At 41.1% G+C, this 13,641-nt stretch overlaps 1 protein-coding gene across 1 annotated transcript in view; it reads left to right on the top strand.

The window, feature by feature from the left end:
• The first annotated feature begins 1,466 nt into the window (after positions 1-1,466).
• CFAP46 (cilia and flagella associated protein 46) overlaps positions 1,467-13,641 on the top strand; it is a 113,954-nt gene continuing 101,779 nt past the window's right edge. The window contains exons 1-7 of the mRNA XM_066621430.1: positions 1,467-1,515; positions 3,692-3,816; positions 3,908-4,039; positions 6,399-6,463; positions 6,643-6,807; positions 10,210-10,333; positions 13,130-13,224. Of these exons, the coding sequence (XP_066477527.1) occupies positions 1,467-1,515; positions 3,692-3,816; positions 3,908-4,039; positions 6,399-6,463; positions 6,643-6,807; positions 10,210-10,333; positions 13,130-13,224 (755 nt within the window). The remainder of the gene's footprint in view (positions 1,516-3,691; positions 3,817-3,907; positions 4,040-6,398; positions 6,464-6,642; positions 6,808-10,209; positions 10,334-13,129; positions 13,225-13,641) is intronic.

The raw sequence follows: 13,641 nt of genomic DNA on the forward strand, positions 1-13,641 counted from the left end.
TCCAAGGAAAGCATGCAGGTAGATAATGGAGCAGCTAGGTAGAGTTTGTGGTGACCAGCTGCCAGCCTCTCACCTCACTTCAGCCTATGGCCCAAAGCAAGGGGTTGAGCCTGCCCCATGACTGTTTTCCTGGCTGTACTTTTTATATGCTAAGTGGCCCCTTTGGTTGGTTTTCAGAGCTGTGTCAAGACAAGGTTCTGGAATAAGTGAAAGTCACAAAGCAGGTACAGTAATCAGTCAAGCTTCAGCCCTCTAATTAGATGTGTTTGAAAACAGTGTTATTTGTTTTACTCAGAAGTAAGCCCACTGTGTTCAGTAAGTCTTAGGCTGTAATCCTGTTTTAGGGCCCAATCCTATCCAATATTCTAGTGCCGGTGCATCTGTCCCAATGGGGCATGCACTGCATCTTGGGGTGGGGCAGTAATCACAGAGGCTTCCTTGAGATATGGGAACATTTGTTCCCTTACCTTGGGGCTTAATTGCAGCTGCACCTGTGCTGGAAAATTGGATAGGATTGGGCCCTTACTCACCAGAAACAAACACAAACCCATATTGTTCAAAAACAAATCTAAAACAAAAACACACCTATATTGTTCACCTGGGAATATGTCTTGTTGAACTCAGTGATGTTACTTTTGAATAGGTATGCAGTGGATTGCATTGTAGGGATATTTTGCTGCCCCCCACCCCAACTGTGTGTCTTTCATTCAGGAGGGTGAACAATATTCATGTGTTTTGTATGGCCTTTGGCAGGTACATTGAATACAGTGACCATGAAATGTGTTTGTTATTTGAGTCTCTGTGTGTGTGTGTGTGGGGGGGGGGGGGGTTATGTTGGATTAAAATGTTATTAATCACTGGGTTGTCTTCTAATACAGTTGATCATGACAATGCTCCATTTAAATCACTGAAGCTGCAATCCTAAAAGCATTTACCTGGGAGTAAGCCACAATGTACTATGTAATGGAATTCACATCCCCATAAGCCTTGTGCTGTGAATCAAGTTAGTTGTGATACTTTCAATAGGACCTAAGAATTCTAACTTTTAACGGATGGAACCCATTGTGGTTTTATAATTTTATCTGACTTTAAACATTTCAGTACATAATGTAAAGAGCTTTGAATTTGAGAAAAGTGGTGTAGAAATGTATTTACATAAATCATGATGTTTAAAACTTTAAACCTAAAACTGGGTATTTCATCATCTTGTAACCTAGCCTTGAATAAATCTGTATAGATTGTAACCTTAGTATTTTTGTTTGTGTGTGTTCACTTTTACAGAGCAATCTATAAAGGATTGTGAAGGAGTGGTGGCTGAATGCTGCAGTACTATGAAACAGGGATCCAAAATGCAAAGCTGTAAAACGTATTGATCAGTTCTAACTTTACTTTTTAAAATAGCTTTTATTTAGATGAGTTGCATTTATTACTTCCCTGTCAGCAAAAAGATCTACACTTAAGAAGACATGGAGTTGCTGATCAGGCAGCAACTGTCGGATGCAGAGAGGAACCAAGGTAGATGCTTTCTGAATTCAGTATGAATGTGAGATTTAATCCGAATACAGTAGTTAGGCACAAACCCAGATTTCTGACAAAATCGCTATAAGAGCCCAATCCTGTCCTTTCCTCACCCACTGTTTCAGCTGTGTCAAAATGGCTCACACTGCATCCTCTGATAGAGCAGTCATGAAGGTTTGGGAAAGGGAACATTTGTAAGCCCTTTGAGTATGGAGGGCTCTGCTTGTACCTGCGGTAGCAAAATAGTTGGTGCAGGTCTACATGGAGCCAGGCTGCAGGATCAGATGTAGGAAAGGGGCTAGAATTTGCAGATGCTACTGCTGTCAAACACGCCCTCTCTCAGGAGCTGATCCACCTGCCCCTGCCCCATCACTGCTCTGTCCTGACTTCCTTCTACTGGCTTATCTGGATTGGTGGGTCCCAACAGAGCTGCTGCCATGTCCAGGGCCACTGTGGCCCCCCTGCTGGCAGTGCGTGTCTCTACGAACTGTTGGAGGTTGTTGTGTGATTGCCATAAGGCAGTTGCTGCTGGTGGAATGAATGTTCTGTCAGCGTTCAGGTGTTACCAGTGGTGTGTAACCCTTTGTGTTTGGTATGTTTTTTTGGGGGTGGGGTTGTTATTTTCTTGTGATTCTGTTGGTGCTTCTGGTGAAAATTCCTAGGTTTCTCCCTACTGTGTCCCAAAATGGAATAGTGATGCTTTAATATCGCAGCCATTAGCGGTCAGCACATGCTGTATTATTAAGGGATTGAAGGCCCAATGCTAATAGGGCCTTGCTTAATGCTATTTCTGGCAGCATAAAACCCTTTGCAGCTGTTGCAGTTCAACACACAATTCCATGCTTCTAGCTGCCACTGCGAGTGGCAAGCAGCTGGGTCTAGTCACCAGTGGGTTGTCCACGTCCCCCAACTCAGGTATGTTAGCTCAAGGGGCTAGAGAGAGGTAGGGAGGGGAAAGAATTGGGTGTTGATTAGGCTAGGAATGGGGCAGTATCAGTGGTGCTGCTGATATTCTATCCTCCTTCCCAGTTCACTTTACCTTCCCGGATCCATTCGGACTTGTGCCAGCTATATAACTGGTGTAGATCTGAGTAGACCTATTTAGGCAGCAAATGTTTGTTCCCTTCCTTGGACAAGGGAACAAACATTCCCATACTTGGAGGAGACCTTCAGGGCCTGAAACTCCCCCCATAGGATACAGCGCATGTCCTGTTGGCTCAGCTGCATTGCTGCACGGGGAGTTGCATAAGATTGGGTTGTAAACTGCTTAATCCTAGAAGACCTCAATTTAGTGTACCCTTCCTACATGCACCCTTTCTTACCAAAGACAGGTAAGGTTGTCCAGGTAACTCTGCCTTAACCAATAAGGTGGACTGGTAACATCATCCAACAATATATAAGGAGGCAAAAGGATGTCCTTGTCTCTTGACCCTGACTCTTACTTAATGACCAGTGCACTGTCAGGATCCAACCCACTTTTTAAGGAGAAAGGTATGCTTTGGTTAATAGGCTGAAGTAACTAATGTCAAGGACTAAGTTTAGGGAATTTCAGTCACCCTCTGCTTTTGTGTTGACAGTGATTACCACCATTTTATTCAAGAAACGGGGTGATGGGAGGGAGGATGCAGGGCCCCAACCTCTCAACCATCACAGGACCCTTCCCCATTTTGGTTTATGTGTTTAAAAGTTATACCTGACTAGTGCAACTGAAGATGCAATATTAGTGCAATTAGTGCAATATTAGTGCAATATGAAGATGCAATCAATATTAGTGCAACTGACTAGTGCAATATGAAGATGCTGTATACTGCTCATTTGCACACTACTGCCTACTCCAACTGGCAATGACTCCCACAGGCAAGGATCTTTGAACAGGATATGCCAGTGACTGAAACTTGGACTTTTACATGCAAGCCACAGGGTCCACTACTAAGCTGTAGTTCTTCCTTACTGGTCAGAGCTTGTGGTGAACTGCTTAAAAACCTGCTTTATATCATATGTCTAGTTTGCTGTACCTGACAGAAAACATAATCCAAGAAAATAAACCCTATTTTTGGTCATGCAAGTTGGCCTTGAATCTGTACAATATGACAAAACTTAAAAAGTTCTTACTCTTGTAATATGGGTTGAAGCAAACTATTTTTTACCTAATTTAAATATCATTCTTTTAAAGACACTGAAGCTTTGAAGCAATCTTACAAGTTGATCAAATCAGCTGATGAAGGAAAATCAATTCTTGATTCGTCGGAGAGCTTTTCTTCTGACTTGTATGTTTTGTGTGCAGAACAAGCATATAAGGTAACAATGCATCCATTTTGATGGTAAGTAGTGTTTTCTATATTGGATTCTTCTTCATTCCAATTAACCATTGAAATATGTTTTGTTTTAGATGGATTTTCCAGAGATGAGCAGAGATTGCTTACAAATGTATTTTAATGGAAAACCTCCTGCTAACCAGTTTTTGGGTAGGGCATACTTGTGCCAGAGCCAATTATATACTCCTGTGTCTACTGAAAATTTGGTGAGCACATACTGTGATTTTCTTGTAATCTTTGTTTGTTCTTTTTAATTGGAATAAATTAATGATGAATTAAATACAAAATTATGTGTTATGTACTACACGCAAGTTTCCCAAACCTGTGTTTGCCAAATATGTAAACCAAATGTGAAGAGAAGAGGCGTTTGGTTTAGTAGGAGAGATTTGGTAGGCATGGGGAGCCAATTACCCAATCTTCTCCACAGCTATTTTTATAATTATTTTTATTATATAAACACTGATATTTATATACCTCCTTTCTGGTCATTAGATTGCTCCTTTGACTTCATTTAAGGCGGTTTACATGGACAGGCTTTTTCTAAACCCCCGAGGGTTTTTTTTACAATAAATAAAGAAGTTGTATCTTTCAAGAACATACTACTTTCCAGGTGGATCTTTTTCTGAATGGTCTCCATGTTGTCTCCCATACTGAGAAACAGCTGCAGCTAGCTTCTTGTCTCCCAATCAAGAAAGCTCAGCTCGTCAGCTTCGAAGTCTTGCCGCACACGGAAACTTCCAGTGTTCTTGAACTGGTGACCTTCAGATGTTGTCTTTGAGCTTAATGACAGCTCTACCCTCTAGACCACACCTTCTATTTTGGTTTTTCCCCCTCCATTTTCTCCCAAACAACCTCTAAGAATGGAGTTAAGTCTAGCTGGGTAAAAATAACTTGGGGGAGAGATTGTGAAGGAGAATGAACAGATCACAACCCACTCTCCTACTGATCTTCTCTGCAAATGTCCTCCCCTGTTTATTCAACAAATGTGTTTGGGAAACAAATTTGCTAAGGTAACATGTAGTTCTGGCCCTAAGTTAGGCCTCCTTAATCTGATGATGTTAATTTATGCCCACATATGATTACGATTGAATTAAGTTTAATAATAATAATAATAATACAGGTATTTATATACCACCTTTCATGGTAGTCAGATTTCTCCTCAGACTTTATTTCAAGGCGGTTTACATAGGCAGGCTATGTATGCTAAATCCCTATAGGGATTTTTACAATTGAAGAAGGTTCTGTCTTTCAAGAACCACAACATTTCAGATGGATCTTTTTATGATCTGGTATTACATTCTGGCCTCCAGTTTCCTTCCACGCAAGCTGACAATCTTTCATATCTCACTTGATGGGCGGCCAAAGAGCAATTGGAAAAACTCGGCTCGGCTTGTCAGCTGCTTCAAGGTCTCGCCATTCACGGTGCCGGTGGCCTCAAACTGGTGACCTTCAGCTGTTATCTTCAGGCAAACGGAGGCTCTACCCTCTAGACCAGACCTCCTGCCTGATAAGTTTAGTTTGCATGCATGTAATTGCAAAGGATTGTGCTCCTAAATGTTTGTCAATAATAAATTCAGATTACTACATTATACTTTAGCATTACAAAACCAAATATGATCCTCAATCAGTGTGCACCATATTGATAAGTTAGGTATTCCTTAACCCTACTGAAAACAATAGAGTGAAGAACATAATTTAGTGCTTATGGATACCTAGTCTACTCTGTACTGTATCCTTTGGTTGTAGTCTTGCTCAATTATGCATGTTTTCAGTGGGCCAGGATCCAAAGAGCTATCTGAAATTATGTGCAGCACCCAAGGGCTTGGGCATGCTCAGTGTAATTTTTGACTCCCCCTTTGAATAGCAACCCCCCCTTGCAATAACTCAAGCTGCTTTTGAAATCCCTGACTTTCAAAAGTGGCATTCTGTGTGAAATGGGGAACTGCTGCTCAAGGAACTCAAGCTACACCAATGAAAGTAATTGCATGGTTCTTTAATCTTTGCCTTAAATAACCATTTTGTTCATTGAGAAAACGTGGGATATAAATAATTTAAATAAATTAATTAAATATATAATAGTGTGCATTATTATTGGCAAGGGGATTGAACTGGTTTAAAGTCTGATATGCCTATATGTGATAGTTGAACAAGTTTACTACTTCCATGATCAATGCTAGGTCCAGGTTGTTGGGGACCTTGGGACATACCTTGCACTGGATCACACTGTGGGTGTTCTGTGTCCACTTCCTGATGATGTATTGGATGCTCCCACTGTTATCAGTACTGATTGTTCAGGGGTTGACTTGGCCAGGTAGGCCTCTCATGAGTGTGAGTCCTTAACAAATGCCTGACATAGATTACTCCTAATGCCACTGATATCCATGCACTCTGAAACACTTTCATGATGCTAGTAATTACAGTTTACAAAATAAACTTTCAAAATAATTGTAACAATGTGTGTACAGGTACAGTATATGTTTTACTATTTGGAATTTGAGTATATGAAGATAGCAGGTAATGTTAAAATAAATGCATTCTTAAGTGAAATGTTTGATTATATTTTAGGAACAATTTGAAAAATTCACAGGGAACCTGCTGAAAGCAATAGACTTTGCATTAGGTGATTCAAGGTACGACCTTTTCATAACTTGGTCATCGTTTGAGTGTCAAATTCCTGGCATTATGTCCACATTAAGGAAATACATGGTCATTTTATCAGAATGTTTAATATTCATTCTAAACTTTCTTTTTGAACATGTCTGTCTCTTTCTGTTTAAATGCAATCTTAATATGTACTCTCTTTTTGCAGATACTACTTTTTGATATATAATGCTTCAGTTATTTACTGGAAGATTGTAAGGCCATTTTTTAAGCCTGGGTTCCTCCGTTTTCTTATTCCAAGCCTCTCTCAGATTGTACCTGCACTGAATCACCCAGCTGAGCAGGACGAGGATTGGACAGCAGACCTCATGATGTAAGCTGAGTTGCTGTCTTTGGCAAAGGTTGTTCTGAGACATGTATTTGTCATGTGAACACTATTGGACATTGAGACATGTCTGTACATTCTCAAATACGCTCTAGTTGGAGTACCATTTATGAAGGGAAGGGAGAACGTTTATAGTTTTTGCACAGGTTTCTATAAAAATAATAATGCAGATAAGCTGGCATGAGTCTTTAGTGGCTCATTAGTGTGATTTATCTTGGCGAATAAATTAACTACTTAATGAACTCCTTGATCAAGTAAATATTGATCAGACTCAGTTCTTCTTCAGCAGAATAATTATGGGAATGGTCAAAGAATTTTGATTGCTGAGGTATAGAACAAACATATACTACAGTTAGTATTCATGGGTTTCATCTGTTTTTCAAGACTTAAAAAGCTCACTCTGGAAATAGTTAAGCAATCTCAGATGATAATCACATTTGAACTGCAAATATCAGAGCTGGTGCTCATGAGACACAATAAAGGCAGAGAATCACTGCAAATGTGTCCCACCCAAACCACCCAGTTTTGCACCACCCTATGGGCAAAGGCCCAAGGCTCTTTGGGAGTGGTTGGATCCAGCTAAAGCTGACTAGTTAGCGGGTGGGACAGAGCTTACCTGGAAGACTTTTCTGCCCACTTTGGTCATGTAAGGAAAAGATGCAACAACCATGCTCCCAGTTTATCATTCAACCTGACTGTTTGGGGCAGGGTAGATTTTTCACTCCCTGACACTGCTGGCTTAATAGGGAAATTTGGTTACAATAGGCAGGAGTCCTGTGGGTCAGAGACAGTGAGACAGGATTACTTATCACCCAGTATTCAGCGTGATTAGAGAGTTGGATTACAATCCTTTGGGGCTGTATGGTTGGGGGGGGGGCTGAGTGTTCAGGTCCTCTGGGCTACATCTTCATTCACATTCTCAAAGGTTGTTTTTCTTGGAGACCTTAAACAGAGATAAAGCTTGCTCGTTCTTGGGCAGTTATGGGAATTAGACTGTTATGTTGATAGCCTTCATTGAGTGGTAAATTCACACAGATATAGGAGCAAAGGGATGATGGTAGCATCCTGGAGCCTCAATACAAGTTCAATGCTTTGATAAATCCAAAACTTTGCTGGGTATATGGATTCAGTTGTGTAGTTTTCTGCTGCAGTCATAAAATGAGCTGCATGTGGTGGAACTGGGAAAAATTACGTTAGAAAATGTGTTGTTGTATGCTTAAGTGGCCTGGTTATTTATTTGTAGTTTTGAGGGTCTACGCATAAATTTTTAAGAATGAACATTGTTATTTATTGTATTAGGCCACTTTAATGCATTTTCCTTTTCTCTGCCCAAGGACTACAAACTGTTTGAAACTCTTTTTGGTTATAATCCAGAGTTGGTTTATCTGTCTAATGACAGAATTGCCTCCCCTCTGACTTCCTTCCCATGTCAATTATTCTTACTTCTTTTGGTTAGGCAATCCCAGGAGTCCATTATATTGCAGATGATATTTTCAAACTGGAAATTGATTTCTGGCTAGCTTTCCTTTCTTCCATATGCCTAATCATAGCATTACTTGGTTTTTCCTTTTATACACACCTGCTCTACACAGAAATGCCAACTGCACACTGAGTACTTTGTCCTTGTCAGCTTTCATTGAACTAAACAGATCAGACATGTTGCTCTTTTATTGCCAGTCAGATTACTATCTCTTTCAAATAAAGCAACGGGAGAGCACAGTGTTGACAGGAAAATCAAGATGATGTTGTTTTGTTCTCTCCATATAATGATGGCTCTTCATTTCCGCTGGAGTGGAAGGAAAAAAAAAATGGAACTGGCTAAGAAGTTCCAGTCAATCAGTTGCTGGCTCAGATTTTCTAGATTAATTCTGGTTGTGTTCATTTGACTCTTCACCCTACTATCAACATTGATTGACAAATGGCTAGGACTTACAATTGTTTGTTAATACAACACTGTGCTGAAATGACTCCAAGAAATAGAATTGGGAAGCCAGCTGAGGGCATTTGAGGTGACATGAGGAGTGCAGTGCATATAGTTTCTTTATTGAATGGTCTAGTCACAGATTTGATGGTCCAACTACAGATCAGTCTAAAGAAGGAGAGATGCTTTCATGATTTGTTTTCATCCTGACAATGATTATATAATGTGGTGTAGACCTAGATGGCTTTTGGACAAGACTCCATAAGCACCTTAATTCAACTGACATACAGTCATCATGCAATTCACTTAAAACTTGTAGGTCAGAGAGAAGAAGTTTGTTGTTGGTTGTAGTGGTGCACTAGTTTTTTCACATAGGACATGATTTTCATGTGTGGGGTGCAAAAAAAACCTCTATGTGAAAACTCAGTGGTATAATCCCTTTTACAAGACTGTACTATCTCAGTCAAACATATATAACAGAAGACCTTCTCTTCAGTTGAATGCAGGTACCTTCCATGATCATTCTCTGACCCTTGGTGCTGGATTTTTAGGTTGCTTGGAGACACTGCTTTGGGAAGAAGGGAATGGGAAAGTTTGCTTCCCCTGGTGGTTGCTAGCATACAGCCTATTGCTAGTAGTGCTGAAATATTTCATTAATGAATTGGTTAGAGTTCTTGTTTAGAAACCATTTGATCAACTAAACTGCAATCCTAACCACACTTTCCTGAGAGTAAGCCCCACTGAACAAAATAAGACTTACTTCTGAGTAGACCTGGTTAGGATTGTACCCTTAAAGATGCCCCTGATTAATTAGCTAAAACTACAATCCTATGCACACTTTCCTGGGAGTAAGCCCCATTGAACACAAAAGGGCTTACCTGTATAGGATTGGGCTGTAAAATACATATTTAGAATATATACTCATTTTTAATGTAAGTACTTATAGGAATTGTGGGTAGCGGGCACTACTTTAGATGAGGTATTTTAGAAGGGAACACCTCTTCAAAGATGGGGTCTACCATGATAGATGGTAGTCTACCACATGGTAGCCTCTTCAAAGATGGGACCCTACCACAATGCATGGGGCCTACACAATGCACTATGGTGTGTTGTCTAGAAAACAAAGGATACTTTTTTCTTCAGAACTTCTTAATATGCATGTATATTATGCATACATAATCAAGTAATTAATTGCTCAAAATGTGTATGATAAATTGACTAACGTTTCTTCAAAGGTGTGACAACTTTCATTTTTCATCCTGCAAAGGAGCCTGAAATAGAAGTTAGGGGCTGTATACTTCAGCTGATGAAGGAAAAGCAACTGTATTTATGCAAATACCTTTAATGCAAGTATTTTAATGTCTTTTATATAGCTTTCAAATGAAGACCATTATAGTTTAGTAGTCTATGTAATTTATGCATACTTTGCACAAGGGTGTTTTTTATAACATTTTTGGTTTGCCTTTCAGAGAGCTGCTTGAATGTTTCTTAGATGCTTCCAGAACAGAAGAAGCTAAACAATTTGCATCTACTGCATCAGTATTCATTCAGGAAAATGTTCCAAAGAAATATAAAAGGCTATTTTCCCTCATGGTAATTTTTGAAGTTTAGGAAAAAAAGTTAGACTTCCATTTTCACAAACATTCCAATAGAACAAGTGCTTGGATTGGTATTCCCTTTACTGGTATTCCCAATGTGTTCTGATATAAGCATTCTTTATTCCTCGTGCTCTCCCTCTCCCTCCCATTTTTTTAAACTCAGTGGAGTGAACAAAAGCAACCACCTGAACTAGAAAACTTAGCAGAACTATACAGCTGAAAGTAAACCAGTATTTTAGAATTTATTTATAATAGTTTATCCTGTATTTGTGTTGCATATTACATACTGAGATGCAGGTAGTAATACCCACTGACAGCCCAGTTCTATCTGTACCAACTCCCATTGATGTAGCTATGTCACATGCTGCATCCTGTGGGAGGGGTGGGGGAAGGCAGCCCCAGAAGTCTCCCCTGGGGAGGGGAACATTTGTTTGCTTGCTTGGGGTTAAGCTTCTGCTGTTCAAATGGGTCTGTGTGGACCTGCATAAGCAATATCGCTGGCACAATTCCGAGTGGACCTGGTAAGCTGGATTGAGGTTAGAAAGGGGACGAGGGTATTGGCGCACTGCCGTTGATACCACCCTCTTCCTTTGACACTCAACCATCTCTGCCTCGGTCTCTGCCCCATTCCTCCCCCGCCATGCTCTGTCAATCCCTCTTCCATACTGACTTGTATCTCTTGTGGCAGCCTGGCTATGCAAAATGGCATATCATCTTTTGCAACCACTGTAAAGTGCACTGCACCACTGGAACTCAAGTTCTGGTGATGAAGCATGCCACAGGATTGAGCCCTTAATCCTGCTTCAGTGACAGTTCAGTAAAAAAAAAAAATTGAAGGCTGATTGGTGATGTAATCACAGAAGAATTATTACAAAAGTATCAAATATGTATATGTATGATACCTACTAAAGTCATAGATATTTCCACCTGCTTTATAGCTCTCTTATTTTCTTTCTTTTTGTTTCCTTCTATGTACTCAGTCTTACGGTGCAATCCTACCCTGCGCTGTATCCAGTGCAGGATAGGGGACATAAGCGGCTCAGCCAGAAGCAAAAGGAAACTTTTCCCCTTACCCTGGGTAAGGGCCGCTGGCCTCATGGGTCTCTTCGGACTTGCGCCACCTCTTGAGGTGGCGCACGTCTGAGGAGAATGGAGCGGCTTGAAACCGCTCCATTCTCCCTGGGAATGGGGGTTGGGATCCGGCATAACTGCCGGATCCCAGTCCTGCCTCCCGCTCCCCGTCTGCCTGCCTGCCCCCGGGGCTGCGCACTGCCCACCCTTCCCCTGCCCTGGAACGCCCCCCCTGCTTCCTCCCCACCTCCCCCCCACCTACCTTTCTTCTTTGCATTGGCCCAGCCATGCCAACGCAGTCCACAAGGAGGAAGCCAGTGGGGAGGCTTGTGTCAGCCTCCACAGGCTGGCGCTTCGGAGTGCTGGCCCGGCTTCCTCTCAAGGAGGCGCAAACGTGCCTTACAGCACATTTGCGACCCTCCTGAGCTGGCACAAAGCATTTGCATCTGCCCAAGGGTGCTTTTGGATTGCACCCTTAGGGTAATGGGGAATATACCTTTCATAATTTGTCAGGTAATAAAAATGTATTGGACTTCCCACAGCTGTAATATTAATAAAGCTGTAAGATGAAAGCAAACTAGGTCTTGTTTGTTACTCTAGCATACCTCTGAGCGCAGCAGCCTGTCTGAGGTCTTAAACTATCGTAGCAATTAAATATTTACTGTTGGGTTGAAACTCTCCAGTGTGCTACCATTCATTCCTTTAATAACCTCATAATATATGAGTCTTCTTCTGGTCATAGGATAGGAAAGCTGAAAAAACATTATAGACAAACAGAAACATTCAGGGAGTTTTGGAAGGTTTCTTTTTAACATTTTGATGTTAGGCTACGTTTGGGATGGAGAAAATAAGTAAGAGAGAGAGAGAGAGAGAGAGAGAGAGAGAGAGATTGGTGCCCTAATCCTATCCCCTGCTATTTGCATCCAGTAGTGATGGAGTGATCAGGAGGCCTTCTCAAGGTAAAGGAACTTTTGTTCCCTTACTTCCAGGTAGCCCTTCTGATGGCCTATGGGTCTCGTCAAACTTCCCCTACCATCCCATTCCCCATCCACAAAATGTCCCCTGTGCCAACTTTCTGGCAGTGGCCTAGTCTGGCAGCCAGGGCAGCATAGCAGTTTAGCATAACAGATTGTATGATACGTTTAATAATTCATATTTGTATCAGTTCTTTAACATTTGTTTTCCAGAGTCACAATTCAGGTCTGAGGGCAAACTTCCTGTTCACCTAGTAAAAGAAACTTTTTTTAAATACATTGAACCCTTGATTTAACAGAGTAATGGAGGAAAGGGTGACCATTAATGCCAAAAGTGCCTTAAATCTGAATGCATTTAATTTAATGGAGATGTGCATGCACAAAAGGTCTATTGCTAACTTTTAATGGAGCAGAAAACGTCTGTTGTTTCTGAAGTCTGTTAAACTGAGGTCCATTACATTGAGGGTTCACTGTAACAAACTGTAAGAAGTAGTTTCATTTGCTTATTGGAGTGTCTATTGGTGCTGTTTTGCTTAATGTTCAAATCAGCCCCTTTAAATGGGAAAAATTTCAGTTGTATGTAATCTACAGATCTTGCTATGAGTATGTCAGGCATCTATCTGTTTTTGTGACACAAATATCTATGAACGTTCTCTGAAGGATTGAATCTTTCTCAGCTTCTTCTAACTCCTGTTGCTGTAACTTCTGTATTTAAAGTACTAGTATATTTATTAACTTGTTCATAGGTGCGTCATAAACTAATGGGTGAGTCACAGATAGAAGAGGAACTAGAAAACTGCCCCAGCTTGCAAATTATTCATAAAATCCAAACAATTAAACTGTAAGTATTTGACTATCAGTATCTCAGATATGGGTCTCCAGAATTTTATGTTTAGAAGCCCAATACTATTCTCTTCCCCACCCTCCAGTGCTGAAAATGGGCATGCTGTATCCAGCGGGGGGGGGGGGGGAGGAAGTGGGAGACTTTGGAGGGGGAAGCGGAGGGGGGATTATTTCTTCTTACCCCTTCGTAAGTTTGTTCCTGGGCATAGGATCTGGCATGTGCTGTCACAACCTGATTGATTCCCTCTTGCAGCCTCCCCACCCACATTTCTCCCCTCTCCCTGCCCCCGCCATTGACTTTTATTCTCCAGCGCGGTCTGTCATTGTCATCAGAAAATGTCTGATGACAAAGCACTGTGTGCTCCATTGGCAGCTACTTTACAGCAGTGGAACTCTGTTCCACAGTTATAAATGC

The sequence above is a fragment of the Tiliqua scincoides genome, chromosome 3 (genome assembly GCF_035046505.1).
Source record: "Tiliqua scincoides isolate rTilSci1 chromosome 3, rTilSci1.hap2, whole genome shotgun sequence".
Lineage (NCBI taxonomy): Eukaryota > Metazoa > Chordata > Lepidosauria > Squamata > Scincidae > Tiliqua > Tiliqua scincoides.